Source organism: Xenia sp. Carnegie-2017, unplaced genomic scaffold (genome assembly GCF_021976095.1).
Source record: "Xenia sp. Carnegie-2017 unplaced genomic scaffold, XeniaSp_v1 HiC_scaffold_18, whole genome shotgun sequence".
NCBI lineage: Eukaryota > Metazoa > Cnidaria > Anthozoa > Malacalcyonacea > Xeniidae > Xenia > Xenia sp. Carnegie-2017.
The window spans coordinates 157284-175422 of record NW_025813480.1 but is presented as its reverse complement, the minus strand read 5'-3'; the positions used below and the strand labels follow the sequence as shown (position 1 = coordinate 175422).

At 33.0% G+C, this 18139-nt stretch overlaps 1 protein-coding gene and 2 long non-coding RNA genes across 6 annotated transcripts; all 3 read right to left on the bottom strand.

Annotated features, from left to right (window-relative positions):
- Positions 1–1318: 1318 nt before the first annotated feature.
- Positions 1319–7154, bottom strand: LOC124437896. 4 transcript variants are annotated; one of them, XM_046987871.1, is made up of 4 exons: positions 6723–7154; positions 4459–4542; positions 2326–2436; positions 1319–1672 (listed from the first exon to the last, which is right to left on the bottom strand). In XM_046987871.1, the coding sequence occupies exons 1-4, from the start codon at positions 7111–7113 to the stop codon at positions 1338–1340; spliced, it is 921 nt and encodes a 306-aa protein (XP_046843827.1). In that variant the 5' UTR covers positions 7114–7154; the 3' UTR covers positions 1319–1337. The 4 variants fall into 4 exon arrangements, with proteins under 4 accessions (XP_046843827.1, XP_046843828.1, XP_046843829.1 ...); XM_046987872.1 differs by having other exon boundaries at positions 2380–2436; XM_046987873.1 differs by lacking the exon at positions 4459–4542.
- Positions 7155–8883: 1729 nt separating this feature from the next.
- On the bottom strand, positions 8884–15093 carry LOC124437903. The gene is made up of 4 exons (XR_006945892.1): positions 15009–15093; positions 14282–14849; positions 11892–11958; positions 8884–9869 (listed from the first exon to the last, which is right to left on the bottom strand). It is a non-coding gene; the product is annotated as an uncharacterized LOC124437903 (long non-coding RNA).
- Positions 15094–15261: 168 nt separating this feature from the next.
- On the bottom strand, positions 15262–16364 carry LOC124437914. The gene is made up of 2 exons (XR_006945903.1): positions 15853–16364; positions 15262–15618 (listed from the first exon to the last, which is right to left on the bottom strand). It is a non-coding gene; the product is annotated as an uncharacterized LOC124437914 (long non-coding RNA).
- Positions 16365–18139: the final 1775 nt, after the last annotated feature.

Genomic DNA, 18139 nt, shown 5'->3' with positions numbered 1-18139 from the left:
TGTCAGATTTTTCTTGTTTTCTTTTGGTTGTCTCTTCCTTTTTATTTAAATAATCCCGAATCCATATTTTTCCTCTTCTTTATTGGATGTTGTTTCTCTGTTTTGACATTTCCTTCTTGCATACAATTTTCTTCTTCCATCCATTCCTCTTCATTTCTTCCATTTCCTTCTTATCCTTCTTCCATTTCTTCTTCCATTCATTCCTTATTTCTGAATATTTCTTATTTTCTTTGCCTCTTCTTCCATCCATCCATGTCTATTTTCCTTTCTCATTTCTTTATTTTCTTTTCTTCCTTCCTTATCCATTTCCTCTTCTTTATTCAGATATTCATTTTCTTTTCATTTCTTCTTCAGATTTTCTTATTTCTTTTAATTCCTTCTTCTTTTGAGCTCCAATCCAAATGTCTACCTTTTCCTCTTCTTTATTAGATCTTGTTTCTTTTTACATTTTCTTTCTTGCCGGATTTTTCTTATTTCTTTTGGTTCTCTTCTTCCTTTTTTATTTAAATATTCATGTCTACATATTTTTCCTCTTCTTTATTAGATGTTGTTTCTCTATTTTTGACATTTTCCTTCTTGCCTGCAGATATTTTCTTATTTTCTTTTGGTGTCTCTTCTTCCTTTTTGGCTCCCGTATCCATGTCTACACATTTTTCCTCTTCTTTATTAGATGTTGTTTCTTTATTTTTGACAATTTCCTTCTTGACTGCAGATATTTTCTTATTTTCTTTTGGTGTCTCTTCTTCCTTTTTGGCTCCCGTATCCATGTCTACACATTTTTCCTCTTCTTTATAAGATGTTGTTTTTTCTTTTTTGACATTTTCCTTTTTGCCTGCAGATTTTTTCTTATTTTCTTTTGGTGTCTCTTCTTCCTTTTTGGCTCCCGTATCCATGTCTACACATTTTTCCTCTTCTTTGATGGATAATTTGTTTTCTTTTTTTACGATTTCTTTCTTATATAGGATTTTTTCTTATTTTCTTTTGGTGTCTCTTCTTCCTTTTTGGCTCCCGTATCCATGTCTACACATTTTTCCTCTTCTTTATTAGATGTTGTTTCTTTTTTTTTTACATTTTCTTTCTTGCCTGCAGATTTTTTCTTATTTTCTTTTGGTGTCTCTTCTTCCTTTTTGGCCCCCGTATTCATGTCTACATATTTTTCCTCTTCTTTATTAGATGTTGTTTCTCGTACGAGCATTTCCTTCTTGCCTGCAGATGTTTTCTTATTTTCTTTTAGTTTCTCTTCTTTTTTCTTTTCCTTGTCTACATTTTTCTTCTTTTTATGTTGTTCTAATTCCAGTTATTTTATATCATCCTCTTCTTTATTAGATGTTGTTTCTCTATTTTGACATTTTCCTTCTTGCCTGCAGATTTTTTCTTATTTTCTTTTGGTGTCTTTTCTTCTTTTTGGCATCTGTATCCATGTCTACACATTTTTTCTCTTCTTCATTAAATGTTGTTTCTACTTTTATGACATTTGTCTCCTTGCCTGCAGATTTTTTCTCTTTTTCTTTGGGTGTCTTGTCTTCATTCTTGGCATCAGTTTCCATGTCTACACATGTTTTCTCTTCTTTATTAAATGTTGTTTCTTCTTTTAAGACATTTGTATTCTTTATAGATTTTGTCTCTTCTTTATTACGTGTTGTTTCTCCATTATTGACACCTCGCTCCTTGCCTAAAGAGAAAGATTGAGATTGTTTGTGATGATAATAATTGCAATACTCATTTTGTCAAAATCTCTCACAGAGCAATATATTGTTTATAAAATGATATAAAACGTGAAAAATGTTGATCAGTTTTAACAAATAGTTGATATTGAGCAGAAGTAAAAGAAGGCTGTATTTATATCAGGGCTAAAAGACTCCTCTGGTAAAGAGTCTCCTTAAAATTAGTTGAAGTTTGCTTGAAAGCGCAAGCATGACGCTCATAAATGAATTATATGTAACCATTGAAGATAGGAGCCATTTTAGGGGTATTGAAAGCAAGGGAGCAATGAGCTAAGTCCCTCTCAGTTTCCTAAAATAAGGGTAGTGCCCCACACTCTTCATTAAAAGAAGCAAAATTACTATGAAACAGAATGTTAACTTTATGTTTATTTTCACCATAAAACATACATATCTACACAGCAGTGAAGTAAGTTTCTAAATAATCGTTTAAACACTAATTGATTGAACACTGAGGGTACACAAACTCATAGGGCCAGCTCTACAATATTTCAGCAACAGTAATCAGTGTACAAAGACATACAAAGGGATGGGTCTTTGGGGCCAGTAAAGTGAGATATTTCAATACGAATTAGCACACATAAATAAACAATGTTTTTTTTACCATATACTGTAAATGGATTGATAGCATTATCTTCTTTATTAGCCTGGGTTGTACCTGTATCAAGGACCAAATACTTTTGTGACGAAGTGCTTTCGTTTGATTCGTTTACGCCTATTCGAAAATGAAAGCAAAAATATTGATGGTATTCATAATATTTCTCAGAAAACCACATGACGCTTGAAAGTATTTCGTTTTTATGTTTACACATTGACAATTTTGGAGAGTTAGAGAAAAATTTAAACTTAATAGTTCAACAGTGCAATGAAACCGCTCGATAAGATTTAATGCGTTGTTGGTTTTTTAAACAAAAACGAATAAAACCAGCTTTATTACTTCTATAGAATACAGTATACAAGCCCGATGCAAAGTATAGCCAGCTCAATGCAGAGTATAGCACGCCCAATACACAACGAGTTAGCTGTTTTACGCCACTGCTCGAAAAAGCAATCATCATGGAGGCGAATCAACCATCGCTAAACTGGTTTGCCTTTTAGTGTGTGTGCACTAAATTTTTACTTGTGAAGATATTCATTTGGTGAACAATTTGAGTAATGTTTTCTTATCTGACATCATAATGGGTAGTTTCTTATCAAGGCAAAGTTATAAGAGCGTGCGGCAGCAGCTTGATTAAAAATGGATCGTTGATAGATCTAAACTTGATACTTGAGATCATTTTTCGTAATCGCAATAGTTAGAGCACAGTTTTCAGAAAGTCATCAAAAGTTAGAGTCAGCCAAAACTTCTTTTGTGTATAAGTATAGCTAGAAATATGTTTTCCTTCTCATACGTTGAATCAAGCTTTTCGTTTTTTGATCGTTCGTCTTCATTTATTACTTAAACTGGATGTTATATTCATGTGAAATGTTTGCCACGCGCAAGATTACGTGTGACTTCAAGTATGTATAGTCATAACCTTTAACAGTTATATACTTTTGACTCATATTACATACGCAAAAGCCACGCGAGATCACGTGCGTGACAAAATTACACATGAATCAAGGAATGGATTTACCATTTACATAAATCTATTGCGTAAAAAAACTTAAACAGATTTCTCGCCCGCATATGCTATACTTTGCATTTTTTGAACCGAAGAAACAGAAGTGCTACAAGTGCTCCGGACAAACAATGCAAAGAATTTATAGGGAAAGAGAGTATTTTTACGATTCCCGAAAAAAAATTACTTTTGCAAACAATTAAAAAACCCTATTATGTTCCGACGTTACCAAGGGAAAATGCATAAAATTTAGCAATATCGTCAAAACTGAAGAATTATTTCTATGGCTGTAACTTACTAGGAACACATTTTTCCATATCAAACACCACAGAAAAAGAAAGTTCCTTCTAGCTACTTAACTTTTTAACAGATTTTTGGGATCTGAAAATGGTTGTTTGTTTACGACAAAGTGTCATATATTTTGTAAACAAACTTGATCATACTGATTTCGTCGTGACTGCTGTGTAAGATGGTCTTATTAGGAAAAATCTGAGCGTATTTTTAGCAAATCAATAAAGGATCTACAAAAAATTATGTTAACTATAGGTATTTGGTTATGCCTTCGAATACTTTTACTTTTTACTATAGTACGTTTTCCCTTTAATACTTTCTACATTTAATTCACATTAGTTATAGTTTTACTCCAGCCTAAAATCAAAGTAATTTAGTCACCAATAATAACAAATGATAATCGGATTGGTCATGCAAATTTTACATGTTTTCAATTGATAATCAGAAAAATAAATATCCAAAAGGAATTGAGACGTTTGTAAATGATAATAGACATGATGATAGAATGATAATTACCTATAAGACAACTTTCAGATATTCCAAAATGTTTGTAAGAATTTTCTAAGTTGGCATTCATGTAGTATTATAAATGTGTACATAAGGCAAAACACCAATGATGACTTCACTGTTATTATCATGTAATAGATAAATCAAATTAATTTCTTGCAATGCAATTAAATAACATTATAGTATGATGACAAATTCTAAAACTCTCTTATCTGACCCTTTACAAACGTATGAATGATACGCATAATATAAACGACTCTTAATTGTTTGTGTTTGACTTTTAAAGGGAATGTAAAGATTTTTATGCAAATGTTTGCTAACAAAATACAATTTCTTACCAAGTACTGCTGAAGGAGTTTTGTCAATGTCGTCATAGTCGTTGTCACTCATGGAAGAGGGCAAAGATATCTTTTCGTAAGAAGCTGGAAATTAATGCATTACATTACACGGTTAATGCATCATAGCAAGATAAAAGGATTACTTGCTGAGTTATTTCAGTCTTCATTACATGCCACGTTTTTGACCGTTAACAAAAGTATGTGAATAAGGAAGATATAAACAAATCTCAATGGTTACATTGCATTCTTGTTTTATCAGAAATATGGTGCAATTTTTTTCCAAAACTAAAATCAAAGGCAATTTGAGATGTTACAAATTATGTGGATCGATATATTTAATAAGAAACAAATCAGAAAAACTATCGCACTTCAGCAATGTCGGTTATCATGCGTTGGCGAACTTGTTAATATTCAAGCGTGGAGTAAAGAGTGAGTATAACTAAAGTAGTGACTCATGAAAATCATTCCACAAATTAAAAAGCATAAAGGCTTAAATAACTCAATCACTTCTTAACAAAGTCTACAAGCGCACAAAAAGTAGTAATTTACGTTTTTAAAAGCTCGGAAATAGTTAAGTGTTTACTAAAATCAAATTTCTACGAGTTTAAAAGTTATTTTATGAAACCTTTTGCAACATTGACAGATTTTTTGTGTTATCTGCATCTGTCCACACTAATGCGTTTTCGAAATTAAAAGTTATTACCGAATTAAAAGTGTGTTAAATAACTAACTGCGCATGCTTATACATAAAGCGCCCACAGTTTTCGTGACATCTTGCGCCATTAAATATATCTTCCAAGGCGAGTAATTCATAATTTCAGATACAAAGTTATTCAACCACGCGCTTGTTTTCCTGGACAAACCCAATTTCCTCCTGGCTATCTTTCATATGGCTTATTTATTCGATAGTGGTTGTGTGAGTCACTGGAAAAACCAATGTTCGAAGAGTCAAAATTCTCCTTTTATAAGTTATCAATAAAAGCTAGGAAATCAAAATATTAACTTCCAAAATAGGGATTAAACAAATATACAACCTTAAAAGCACGTCACTCAGGCTCACCAAATTTGTATTGAATTTTAAAAATGCCAGAAAAAGTAGTCATTGACGTCATCGTTCTCAAAAGGCTCCGTTTTTTGACTGTCCACAACAAAACAAAACGCACGCATTTTCAAATCACTCCATTTTTGAGAGCGTTTTCAAATCTATACGTTTTCATTTGGCAGCGTGTTCCTTTTTGAGCGTTTCAGTGTGGAGGGATGGCCAAAAAGCATCAAAAAGTATGAGTTTTTAACAGAAAACGCATAAATGAGAACAAGGTTTTACACAGCGGGGATGCGTTTGCAGAATGTGTGTATGAAATGTGTAAGTCATTTAAGTCTTTGATTTGCTTTTTACTCGCACTTTATTGGACGCGTGAATCTTCACATGACGTCATCACTAAAGTGCGTTAGTTATTCTGATTAGTTTGATATTATGTAACTAAATGTATAGATCTACATAACTTGTGTTATGTTAGATCGCCTGTGATCTGATTTTGAAAAAAATTGCACCATTTTTGAAATGGATGTTAAAGTTTGTAAAGGGGGCCAAATTTCTGAAGTGGGACTATATTTACTAGAAAGTATTGCCCCTGTGGGGACAAATTTCTTAGTAAATGTTCATTATTCATAGCCATGTACATTGCTGATATTGGAACATTCAAAACTTTATCAACAAGATAAACACTTTTGGAGTGTGAGGGTCGTACTTTTTCTAACTGTAAAAATCCTTACAGTTAATCATAAGCTTTGCACTAACGTTACCAGCAGGGGGGGGGGGAGAGCTGAAGCCTCAACTTTTTGCAAAAAATATATTTAGACTGAGTTGAGGTCGCTCTTTAGAGGGGTATTTTAAGACGCCATAGTAGAATTGAAGACTTAGCCCCACACTTCATAATGTTGCTTCGCCGTCCCTGCAAACACTCACTGTTTATCTCCATATCAATATTAGTATATGTTAAAAATATATTTGCGTTTTAACCACCATTTGATACCGTCAAATTGGATGCTGGAGATAAAATTTTTAAAATGGTTAGCTTGTTCATGACAATCTTTGATGCACTGATAAACAAACATATCGCGTCAAATCAAATGCAGAAAATTTACACTTCGACTGTATAACCGGAATAACTGACTGACTAGGTTGCATTTTTTATACTTAGAGATTTTAGAGATTGATTAGCTACATCATTGACGAAAAAAAAATATTTGAATGGTTAACTTACTAGCAAAGTGTTCTTCCAGATCTGGAGGGGATTTCCAGCCAGTCGACCTTATGACTTTGTGCACCAGAAGAGGAAGCTCTGGGAAAACTTGTAGGAAATACTCTTTATAATTGCCTTGCTTCACATAATGTGATAGATGCGGACGAGGCTTATTTTGCCAATGTTGGTCAACGCTTCGTATAAATCTTAAGCATCCTGCCCATGTAGACTTGTACTTTAGAGTTCTTATACTGTTGTTTACTTCAAAGTTGATCAAATCCTCGACGACTTCATCATGGATACGCTTCATCCATTCTGTGGAACCATGCAACTGCGTATGAACGTCTGAAGTAGGAGAATTTTGACCTTGTGAATGTTTCACCTCCATTTTATTCCCCATATCACACAGCATGTTAAATTTTTCTTCATCTGATTGTAGATAAGGGTGCTTTAACGCCTTATCGGCAGATGGCCTATCTTCAGGTATTAACTGTAGCATCCACGATAAAAGGTCTTTGAACGTGGCATCCTTGATTTCGTCCAATCCAACTGGGTTTCCACTCAAAATGTTGTCAAGTCTATGCCGTTCATGTCCAAAAGGATGTTTTCCCTTTGTTGCAACATAGTAAGCCACCATTCCAGCGTTCTATTTTCAATAAAAAATTGTCATAGACAGTAAGTGGTGGATACTAAAATCTTAAAGATTAAATTTATTTACGATTTGCAGAACTCAACAATAAATTTGCAGCTTAAAAAAATCTACAAAATGTTCTCCAAATAGAATTGTAGCCATATATATGTATTAAACGCAATCTAAATAAGGAACATACAATTGTAACTGTAACACGATTAACAAAAATTTATTTTATTTTTATTTAAGGTTGACACTATATGACGATACAATCAAGGTACAGCAAAAAATTGAGGTAAAATCATTATCACTACCAAATACCAATATCTAATTAAATGCAAATCAAACATTGAGCTGTGGTTGGACCTCTAGTTCTACTTCAAGAACTTACCATAATGTCAGACTCTTTTTTGTAACGAACTTTATTAAATGTATTATCTGATGCGTTATATGACTCTGGAGCTATCCAATTTTTAGCTCCTCTTTGTATGCTCTGATGTGTCGAAGTTTCATCAGATAACATATGACTTATACCAAAGTCAGCGATTAAAAAATTTCCTTGTACATCTCGAAGAACGTTTGGAGGTCTTAGATCCCGATGAAGAATAGGACGCTGACCGCTGTGAAGGTGAACCAGACCATTTAAGATCTGAATAAGAACTTTAGGAACGATTTTTTGAAGATCTTGCAAAGAAGAAGATTTCACATAATCCTCTAACGATTCTTCACACAAATCCAATATCACGTACAAATAGTCTTCGTCAAGGTTCTCTTCTAAATGGCAAAAATTCACAACATAATTTGAGCGCTTTGCATTCAACACATTCAAAATTTCTCTTTCTCGATTTGCAAAGTCTTTGCCGCTATCTTTGTGTATTCGCTTTACTGCTTTTCCATAACCATTGTTTCCCAGTCCAAGATAAACACGGGTTCCATCACTTCCTTTGCCAATGCAAAATTCATCTGAGAATATTACTCGAACATCGTTTAAAAGTTCAACTTTTACATTAGGATTACGCCCATACTCAATCATTTTAAAAAATAATTCTTTGTGTTTTTTTGATGGATCATTATATTTCCATTCTTGTAGTTGCAATTCTGCAATTGAAGGGAAAAAATTAAATTTAGAAATGAATGGGGATAATAAAATACATAAATGTAGTTAAAGATAAACTGTTACAATGAGAAATTGAATAGCGACTGTACAGTTTGTTAAAACTACTAAAAGCAACCACTACATCATAAACCACCTGTTCAAACAAACAGTTCCAGCAAGAGTGTTAGAGAGGAAATTTGATAACAAAAAATTAATGAATATAATGCAATATGACTACAGATTAGAAAAATACAGATACAAACCCTGCCGAGTTTTTACTCTAGCTGTAGTAATATTTTTATGTTCAATAAAAAGAAACAAAAAGAGATTTTTTCAAAGAATGACGAATAATTTTTTTCAAAATTTGCATAAGCGCTGAAAAAATTTTAAATGAAGGATTGTCAAGTTCTTAACCCAAAACTTATAATGTTACTCAATTAGAAAAAAAACTTTGCATCTTAATCAAGTTGAATTTATTTGCATTTTGTACCTATAACTATGTTAACTTCATGTAACTTCTCTTTCATCAAATCCCTTTGCAAATCACGTCCTTCCTCCTCATATAATCGTATCAGACGTTCCATAGCGTTCTTTTGTTTTGCTATATCTTTATCATTGTTGACGATATGAAGATATATTTCATAAACATCTATTGCATCCCTCTGTTCTTCAAGTTTATCAAACAATTCAGCTAATTCCCAATAAACAGCTAACACTCCATTCACAATTCCAGCTGAAGTAACAATTGACAAGTTCTTCATGTTACAGTTGACAAAATCTTTACTAACGTTAATACCACCTTTTCTGACCTTTTTTTGTCGCTGCATTCGATTATGTTTTTGTTAACTGTCTTCGTGCTGTAAGCGTAGCATTTCGTCTTCTAGCTCTTGACTTTCAATCAGAGAGAATCCTTTCCTATAATGCTCCAAGGATTTTTCATAATTTTCAAGTAACTTATTCAATCCTCCCAATGCAACATGACAGAGACAGACCATTTCTTCTTTCTTTATACCGTCCTCCAATCTTTTAGTGGTAGAATGGATACTCCCCAACCCGAGGTATATTTCATGCTTAAAATATTTAATTTCTAGTTCAGAAGAAAGATTCAAACAATCATTAAAGCAGTTTGTTGCTTCCTCCCCATTATCAGAGAGTGTGTAAGCATTACCAAGACCAAAATATGCCATCAATTTGATGCTTTTCTCGTCTGAAACTTCTACACAACTATTGTAATGTTCAATAGCCGTATCATAATCGCCATTATTCATAGAAAAATTCCCTTCTTCCAAGATCTCCATGACTGCTGGAACCGGAAAGCTAGATCTCTTCTAGTAGTCACGCAAAAATTTATCTAAGTTCTCCAATGTTCTTCATGTGAACAGCAAACTTTTCTTTATTGTACTTATTGTTATGCGCCAAACATCATAGTTAAACTGTTTAACTATATAAGGTAAAATTATAAGCTTTATTTAGTCCACTCTTTAGTTTCGAAATTACAATAAAGGAGATTCATTTATAAAAGTTTAGAGCAAGCAAATGAGAGATCTGACTAACATGGATGTATAGTGTGTGTAGGGTATTATATACCAATAGGTTAAAGAAAGTGCAATTTTGCAAATTGAAGGTAAATAAATTCTCGTAAATAATGAATGTTTTAACATTTCACCCCGATAAGTTTCGTAAGTTAATTAATTCGTTCAAGTGCCCATTTCAGCAACATTGAATCTAGGGGTGATTTCCACCACATTAGTAAAAAAGTTTTTAAGTTTCTCAAAACGCTCCAATTTTAAGGCTGTTTAAAGTTGGAAAAATGCTCCTTTTTATGAAGCTTGTCAGTCGCTCGAAAAGTCTGGAACAACTTACTTTTGTAACGTCATGCAAAGTATTCATCAAGATATATATATACCAGCCACGTGTTTGTCGGTAATTGCACGTTGCAAACCCCCTCTCCCACAGTCACGAAAGTCACGCGTCAAGACAATACCTAAGTCTTCTTAAAGCTACAATACATTATTTATCATATGAAGACAACGCAAGATGCGACAACTTGAAATTGAATAAAATGATCCATTAAAAACTTTCCGTCTGATTTCTTTTGAGTATCTTTTTTCCTAGAATTTTTATACACAGATGTTGAAACACGCGAAGAAGAAAACAATACAACAAAGTCTGGAAAATTTACAATCAATGTGACGATGTTTGAGTTAACGGTGTCTTAAATTTTGATTTCTTTACCATTTTTGTTCTCATCAGATCAGAACCATCAAACTATGTCGAATACCTGTCTTGCATATAGTTGCACATAGTCGTAGATTAATATATATAAATTGGGGCATTTGCTCCAACTCGTGTTTAATATATATTTGAGCAAAATTGCGCATGCATAAACAAAGATGCGTCAATACCGAAACGTGCTTTGATAAAATCTCAGCGTTTTATTGATGAATTTGTAGTAAATAATGATTTTTCCAGGAAAGAAAACCAAACAACAAAATAAAGGCGCCAATTTTTTTAATATAGAAGTATATGAGGTTGACCAGGATCAAAAACTTTTAAAATGTCTCGTAGTACAAAGCCCTCGGTGCAGTCCAATCTTAATTCGTATGTAGTTTCCAAATAGGGAGGTACCCACACGTCACAAGGCATTGTAAATTGCAACTTACATGACAAACTTATTATAAACCCCAAAGTTCAGGTCTACAGCGCGATGAGTCTGTGTCAAAAGAGAATCACAAGACGCACCAAGAATCAAATTCTTATAATCCGTTGGCACCTTAGTTAGATAGTATACGGAAAAAGCGCATGATTGAATCTTTGGAAGCTTCAAAAGATATTCATTTGATAAAAGTTGCATTTAATCCATTCGAGATTGCAGTAATGCAGCATAGATAATTGGTTAATGATAAACTATCTCAAAATGTTGATTCTTCTAATTCTAATCAATAAGGTGCTTCACCTTTATGAAATAAACTTATCAGTCTATAACTCTAAGTATTGAAATCATTCCCAAGCATATTCTGTTTCATAAGAAAATTTGCTTGCGTGTGCTTTTCCTGCCACGTATATCATACCACTTTTGTCATGAATACACGTTAACAAATGTTATTGCCTTGTTTTTTCGAAATCGAAAATCTGCATCTTGACTAGAGAATAAAAACTGTACAAAAAATACACCAATTATTATGAAATGGTTTAAGTTTGAATTAGTATTGCCTAAATAATTTTTACTTTGATTCCGGTGAGTTGCAAAGAATTATCCTGTTAAAAATATAATCTGAAGATTTGTACTCGGAAAATAGACAAATAAATAAGGAAGAAAGACAGGCTTTATGTGATCAAATTTAACTTCTGCCACAATGAATTTCCTAATGAATGAAAAAATTCGCAAAATTCAACCTTACGTTCCGGTTTTAAATATTGACTATTGATGAGAGTACAATACAACTAAGTCTGCAAAACTTACAAAAAATTCTTCGGTCTTCAGGTAATTCAACACTATTGACTTCTTCACCGTTTTTACTACCGTCTCACTGCAAGCATCAAAACAACAAGAATGACTTTTTTTGCAAGTCCTCATACCTACATAAATATTCTCAATTTGAAAAGATCATAGCAAGATATAGTGACCTGGCGACCCTTGGTGGGGGAGATTGGAGGAGTTTTGAAAGGGCTTACTTTAAATTTTACACGCAAATGCTTTCGAAAATACCTTTGGTGTGAGACATAAGCAAGTACATTAGAGGAAACACAAAAAACAGTCGGTTATTCATCACATACATCATATTGCACACACTATACTTGTGTTTTAACCCGATGCCTGCCTTAATCAATGCTCTAAAAGCACAAGCAACGTCTTTCGCCCGTTTTTAGTCGTGCTCACTCAGGCCGGCACGACCAAATTATATATTCCTAAAGGGTTAGAAACGACTGGAATAAGATGCAAAATTGAGCAACTGTATCTCCATGAAATGTTCCAAAAAGTCTCCCTTGTCTAACCGAACTCCTTTGTTTTCTTGCAAAGGTGTGAAAGGCGAGTTTCTGGCGCCTGAAAACCAGATTGCTCATTCAGCTTTTTACATGACTGTCCATGCCGGATTCCCAAGTTAACCATTTGTCATTGATCTATGATGTAAATGGCATTGGTAATTCCTAGGCATGCTGATGAGCCCTGACATTGAGCGAAACAGCTATTTAAAAAAAATATTTAGCTGAAATAAATTAATGATTTGATTTGATTTGATTTGAAATGAAAAAATGATTTTAAGAATTCAGATGTGATCAATTTTAAAATTTCTCGGAGTGCATCAACTATAATGGCACCACCGACTTATGTTAGCACCAATCATTTTAGTAATTCATGTTTACAATCACAACAGCACGACTAGTTGTTTTAGTCTAGCTACGCCACTGATGTCAGTCTTTGTTTTTTCAATAAACCATGCTAGTTTAAAAATTGCCAACTTTAGATAGCAAAATTTTCCTGTAAATGTATAAAAACAACACACACTTAACAACAATTTCAACAAACCATGCGTGTTCAAAGACTTACCAACTTTATGAAAACAATCGAAACTTAACGACAATTTAAAAACGTCATGATCATTTGAACGATAAATATGATTTTCAATATCGTCATTATCCCAGCAGTAAAAGAAACTTGTTTTTACTTGGATAGGAAAATAATAATTTTTGAAGAATGCAGATGTTAAAGATAAAGATTAAATCAATTTAGCTCAAAAAAAAGCTTTAAGACAGTGTAAAATGTGTTGAAAGCGGCGTTGCAATACATTTCTTTGTTATAAAAGAAAAGATAATTAATAAAAACATATATCATTCATATCGTATTCATATTGCATTCATATCCGACTGCGAAAGAACAAGTCATTTTAGTGAACCGGTAACTTTTATTTCTTTCGTTTTTCAAACATTAACGTATATATGAAGTCGATCATCGATAATCTTCAATATTTGCAATAGTTGTAATTTACTTAACGTTCACAAAGACTATAGGAATATAGCTACTCTTTAAAACATAGATTAGACTGAAACTATGCGCTCTCCCGAATATAGGTAATGAATGCAAACTTGAAGGGACTAATTTATTTCAAATGGTGGAAAATCCAGATAATGTTTGATACGCAGAATGATGTCTCATATACAGAAGTATCTGACATAGGACAAGACATTTCCGACATTTTCAGTTGTACGATGAGCTAATCGAAGACAAGCAATCGTTTCTAGTTAAATCCCTTCATGAAAATGTTCACGAATGACAATATCTAAAGTATCAATGCAAAATGATTTATATATATATCATAAATGAAAAATATAATTTAGACAACACATAGAACAGTTTTCTCAAGAATTATATCTCTCATAATACAATTTGCTTACGTGTCCACTTCCGCCAATGTAGTTCATAAAATTGTCATGAAGAAGAGAAAGTATACACGCTAACAAAGCTAAAGCATCGTGAAAATGTTGAATATAACACTGTCGAGATTCTGTATGTATGAAAGTTTAATTGTAATTAAAAACGCAGCAAAAAAAAAAACACTCTAATGCTATAGAATTGTTTGAGTCCGTATAGTTACTGCCTACAAACTTTAAGTTTTTTGCGTGATGGGTAGAAAATCTTTACTTCTATACTAAATCGGAGTATTTGTACAGGGAGTTATAAATAAGTTACACACACAAACTTTCGGCAATGAAAATTAACGTCTGACGCAATATAATTTTCTTAACGTTGTTAATATATACACCCTAAAAGAAATCACAAACTCAAGTATTTTTAAGGAATATCAGCCTTTAATCATGTAAAGAATACAATAGAACAAAGTCTGGTAAACTTACAAATAAACCACTGATCTCCAATCACAGTCTCCAATAGGTATTTCAACAAGTGTGTTTCTATAACGTTTTCCGTCAGGTAAGAAACATCAACAATAACGCCTTGTTTGCTATGTCGTCATAAAAAAGATTATTTTAACAATGTAGAAATTTCAAAATAACAGTAGGAAGTACATTTTTTTGAAACAAATGCTATATGTTCTACATGGGGGGAGGGGGGAGAATGAATAATTTGTGGATTTAAATGTCCTTCAAATGTATGAAAAATAAAAAGAAAGTTATTACATAGATAGTAAATTCACCATATAAAGTGAACCATTTATAAGTCGAAAATGGCTTGTTAATAAATCATTCAACTTCAATTTTCTTTCTCCACATCGCTACTTTCAAACTGAATAAAAACTGGTTCTGGTGGTAGGACTTGAACACCATTTATTGACACATAATGTTTCTTTCTAAAACCGCTGTCTTTATGAGTCCACGATGAACTTCTCGTCTCTTTATTAAATGAACAGACGTTTTTTCTACTTTCGTTTCCATTCATCTCACGCGTTTCGCCATTTCGCAAACGCTGTTTATAAAAAATAGAAAATCTTGTTTGACTGTAGACAATATAAAACAATGATGTGAAGATTCTTGAAACTTAAGTTAAGTAAATAGAGTAGACCCATAGCAGTGCAAGGATTAGCAAAAAAATCAAATACATTTACTTTATTTTACATATAAATACCTCTAAAGTTTGTTCATTATGTTTTTCTTGATCTGATTGACTTCTCTCTTCAACAACAACCTCCCTGTTTTCTTTAACGTTTCTTTCAAGTTCTTTTTGAAATGATTTACAACTTCCACGGAAATGTCTATCCATAGAGATATCTGATTGGCTGTCGCTTGGTCGTGGAGTAGTGGGTAATAATTCAGAAAATTCACTAGCACTGACAATGGGCATGATATCCGGGTCATGTGATTTCTCTTCCCACTTTTTGTCGGAAGAAATCGCTTGAAAATTTTGATTCTTAATTTGGTCTTTAAAAACAAGACACGATCTATAATCTACTTCTGACGCATCCGAATGTCAGATGAGTTGCGATCGAAGTCTTCTAATAAGTCGAGGTTTTAGCATTTTTGGACGGTTTTCAACTATGTAGCTTTTACCATTAGAAAAACCATTACTTTCAGTTTCGCGAACTTTCATTTCTTCATAATTTTCATATCTAGACGGCGAATTTGTAAGGTTTATTGTCCAGGCAGATGGTAAAGATTTTTGTCTGGGAGTAGTTGAAGAGTTAAAAGATGCTTTGCAGTTCAGTCTTGGGTAGTTTCTTGGTAATGATCTCCTTTATCTATAAAGAACAATAGAAACTTTAGAAACTTTAATTACCAAAAGAAAGGACAACGTGTGTATTTGATGAAACGAAGCATAGTAAGCCATTCGTTGTTTGATAAATGCCAGAGTAAGATTCCATGTGCAGTTGACTTCAAGTCAGTGCCTTGTACTGCAACCAACCTGTATAACTGCTCTGTGGTAGTACAACTGACCTATAATAGTATTGCTGACCTGCAGTAGTACAACTGACCTGTAAGAGTACTACTTTCCTGGATGATCAAATGTTCTCACAACAACAACAGGTTGTTGATGATGAACACTAGACACATCATCGCCATATTGACTGTAACCCATGTTGGTAAAATTTCTTAATGAATCACTGGGCATAATGTTTCTTGAAATGTTGTCATGTGACTTCATATCACGTGACGTCATTGCAACTGCCTCCTTAGAAGAGAAGTTGATTGGCTGAAACCTCTCTGTACGTAGTGGAGCATTGGCTTTTAACTTCACATATTCTCTATATTTATCATCCGCATTGAAGTTACCACTTTCCTTTTTTCTGTTTTCATGAAACTCTGAAGACTTCCATTCTTCAACAACACGATACTCATTAGCAACTCGTTCCACATTAAATCCACGATTCTCGTGGGAAACACGAATCACGTCGTCCACACGACTCTTTTTAGCATCACGAGTTTGATTCGCTGATACACCAGCATTTTGAAGGGTTTCATGAGACATTTGTAACATGTTTCTATTGTGAACTTTACTCTCTTCAACAGACCCATGATCTTCCAAGCCTAAAATAAGAACTTTGTCTATTTTTACGTTATATTAAACTTCACCCTTGTTTGCACCACTGTCAATTTCGTCCAAAGTATTTTCTCTCATAATTTTAGTAAAAGTTTTACTGTATATGCCTCCTTAAGCAGACTCTTTTCCATCCTTCGCATCGAATTTAAGAAGACGAAGCTTGAATTGAAACATTGATAATGTTTGTAGAAAAAGGAAATCAATTGAAATGATAACGGTAATTAATACGACAAGTTTTTTTAAAATAAGCATGTTTCAACATCTCTTTGCCATGTCGTTTTTAACATCTCATGATGCCATGTCGTTTTTATCAAATGTGCTTTAACAATAGTGCTTCTACGAAGTTACGATAACGGTAATTATAGAGTTAGTAGCAATTGCCAAACATCTAGGATGTAACCACCATTTTCAGCCGGTGTAATATACAGGGCAATTTTCATTATTTTCTACAGAATCTTAAACAAAATTGTGTTAACAACTTACCTCTCGAAAAAATATCTTGAAATAATTCTCTCTAATTAACGACCATTAAAGTTTGAAAAACAGATAAACCAATAGCAATGGCAAGCGGAAACAGATCTTAAATTCTTCTTTTATTATTCCGTGCAGTCATTCTCGAATTCTCGAGACTCAGTTCAACAAGTAAATATTGACATAGAAAAGATATCCTTTTTCCAGTCTTCAAAATGTGAAAGTAGCAATATTCTTTGCAATACTGTACATTCATCCATGTTATAGAAAAGTGGATAGAAACACGAAATTTGGTGATTCGAAAAAAAGCATTTTTTGATACATTTTTAGTAAAAGTTTTCGATATTTGAAGTAAAGGTGTAGATTTGCAGACTCACAGATTAAGCTTCGGACACCGGCAAGAAAAATGTAAAGTCATTTCATACATACGCAGTACGAAACTACGAAACTAGATTATTTACGTTAAAAGTTATCGTTCATAGACGATGAAATCATTGCATATTTCATTCGTTAAGGAAAAAAACATTTACGCCGAGCGGTGGAAGATTTTCACATAAAATTACCATAATTTCTTATTAGCAGCAATTTTAAAAAACACTTGAGAAAAACGACGATTTTTTTGAAAGCAAACATGTTTCGACATTATCAGAATGCCATCTTCAGTGCAGAATGGTTAGTGTTAAGTAATATGATACGTAATATGATATGAATAAATTAATTACAATGAATAGGATTATGATTTAGTTACAAATTATAAAATATTTACAAAAAAGGAAAAGAAAAATAAGTATTAAGAACTTATAACAAAAAATATTATTATAAAGTAAATATAGTGTTGCAGTGGTGAACTTGGATATTTAAATCGGGATTAGTTTTATTAATGTGTAGAGCTTCCTTGATTTTGAGTGAGAAAGTGGATTGATCAGTGTCGATGATTTTAAAACAGGAAGGTGAGAATTTGTTTTTACATGAAGGAGAGGCTTGAAGATGTTTGTAGATAGTGGAGTTTTTGTCTGTGTGAGTATGTTCCTTTATCCTGGTAGATAATTGGCGAGAAGTTTCACCAATATAACGGGAATTACATCCCGCACATGAAAATTGATAAACTACCATAGATTTGGAAAGTTCGGGAAGTGGGTCTTTAAACGAAAATAAAGATTTTATTTTAAAAGGTGTGAAAATAAGTTTAACGTCAATGTCAGTGCAGTAGCGTTTAATGATTTGTGTGAGTTTGCGTTGTGTGTGTCGTG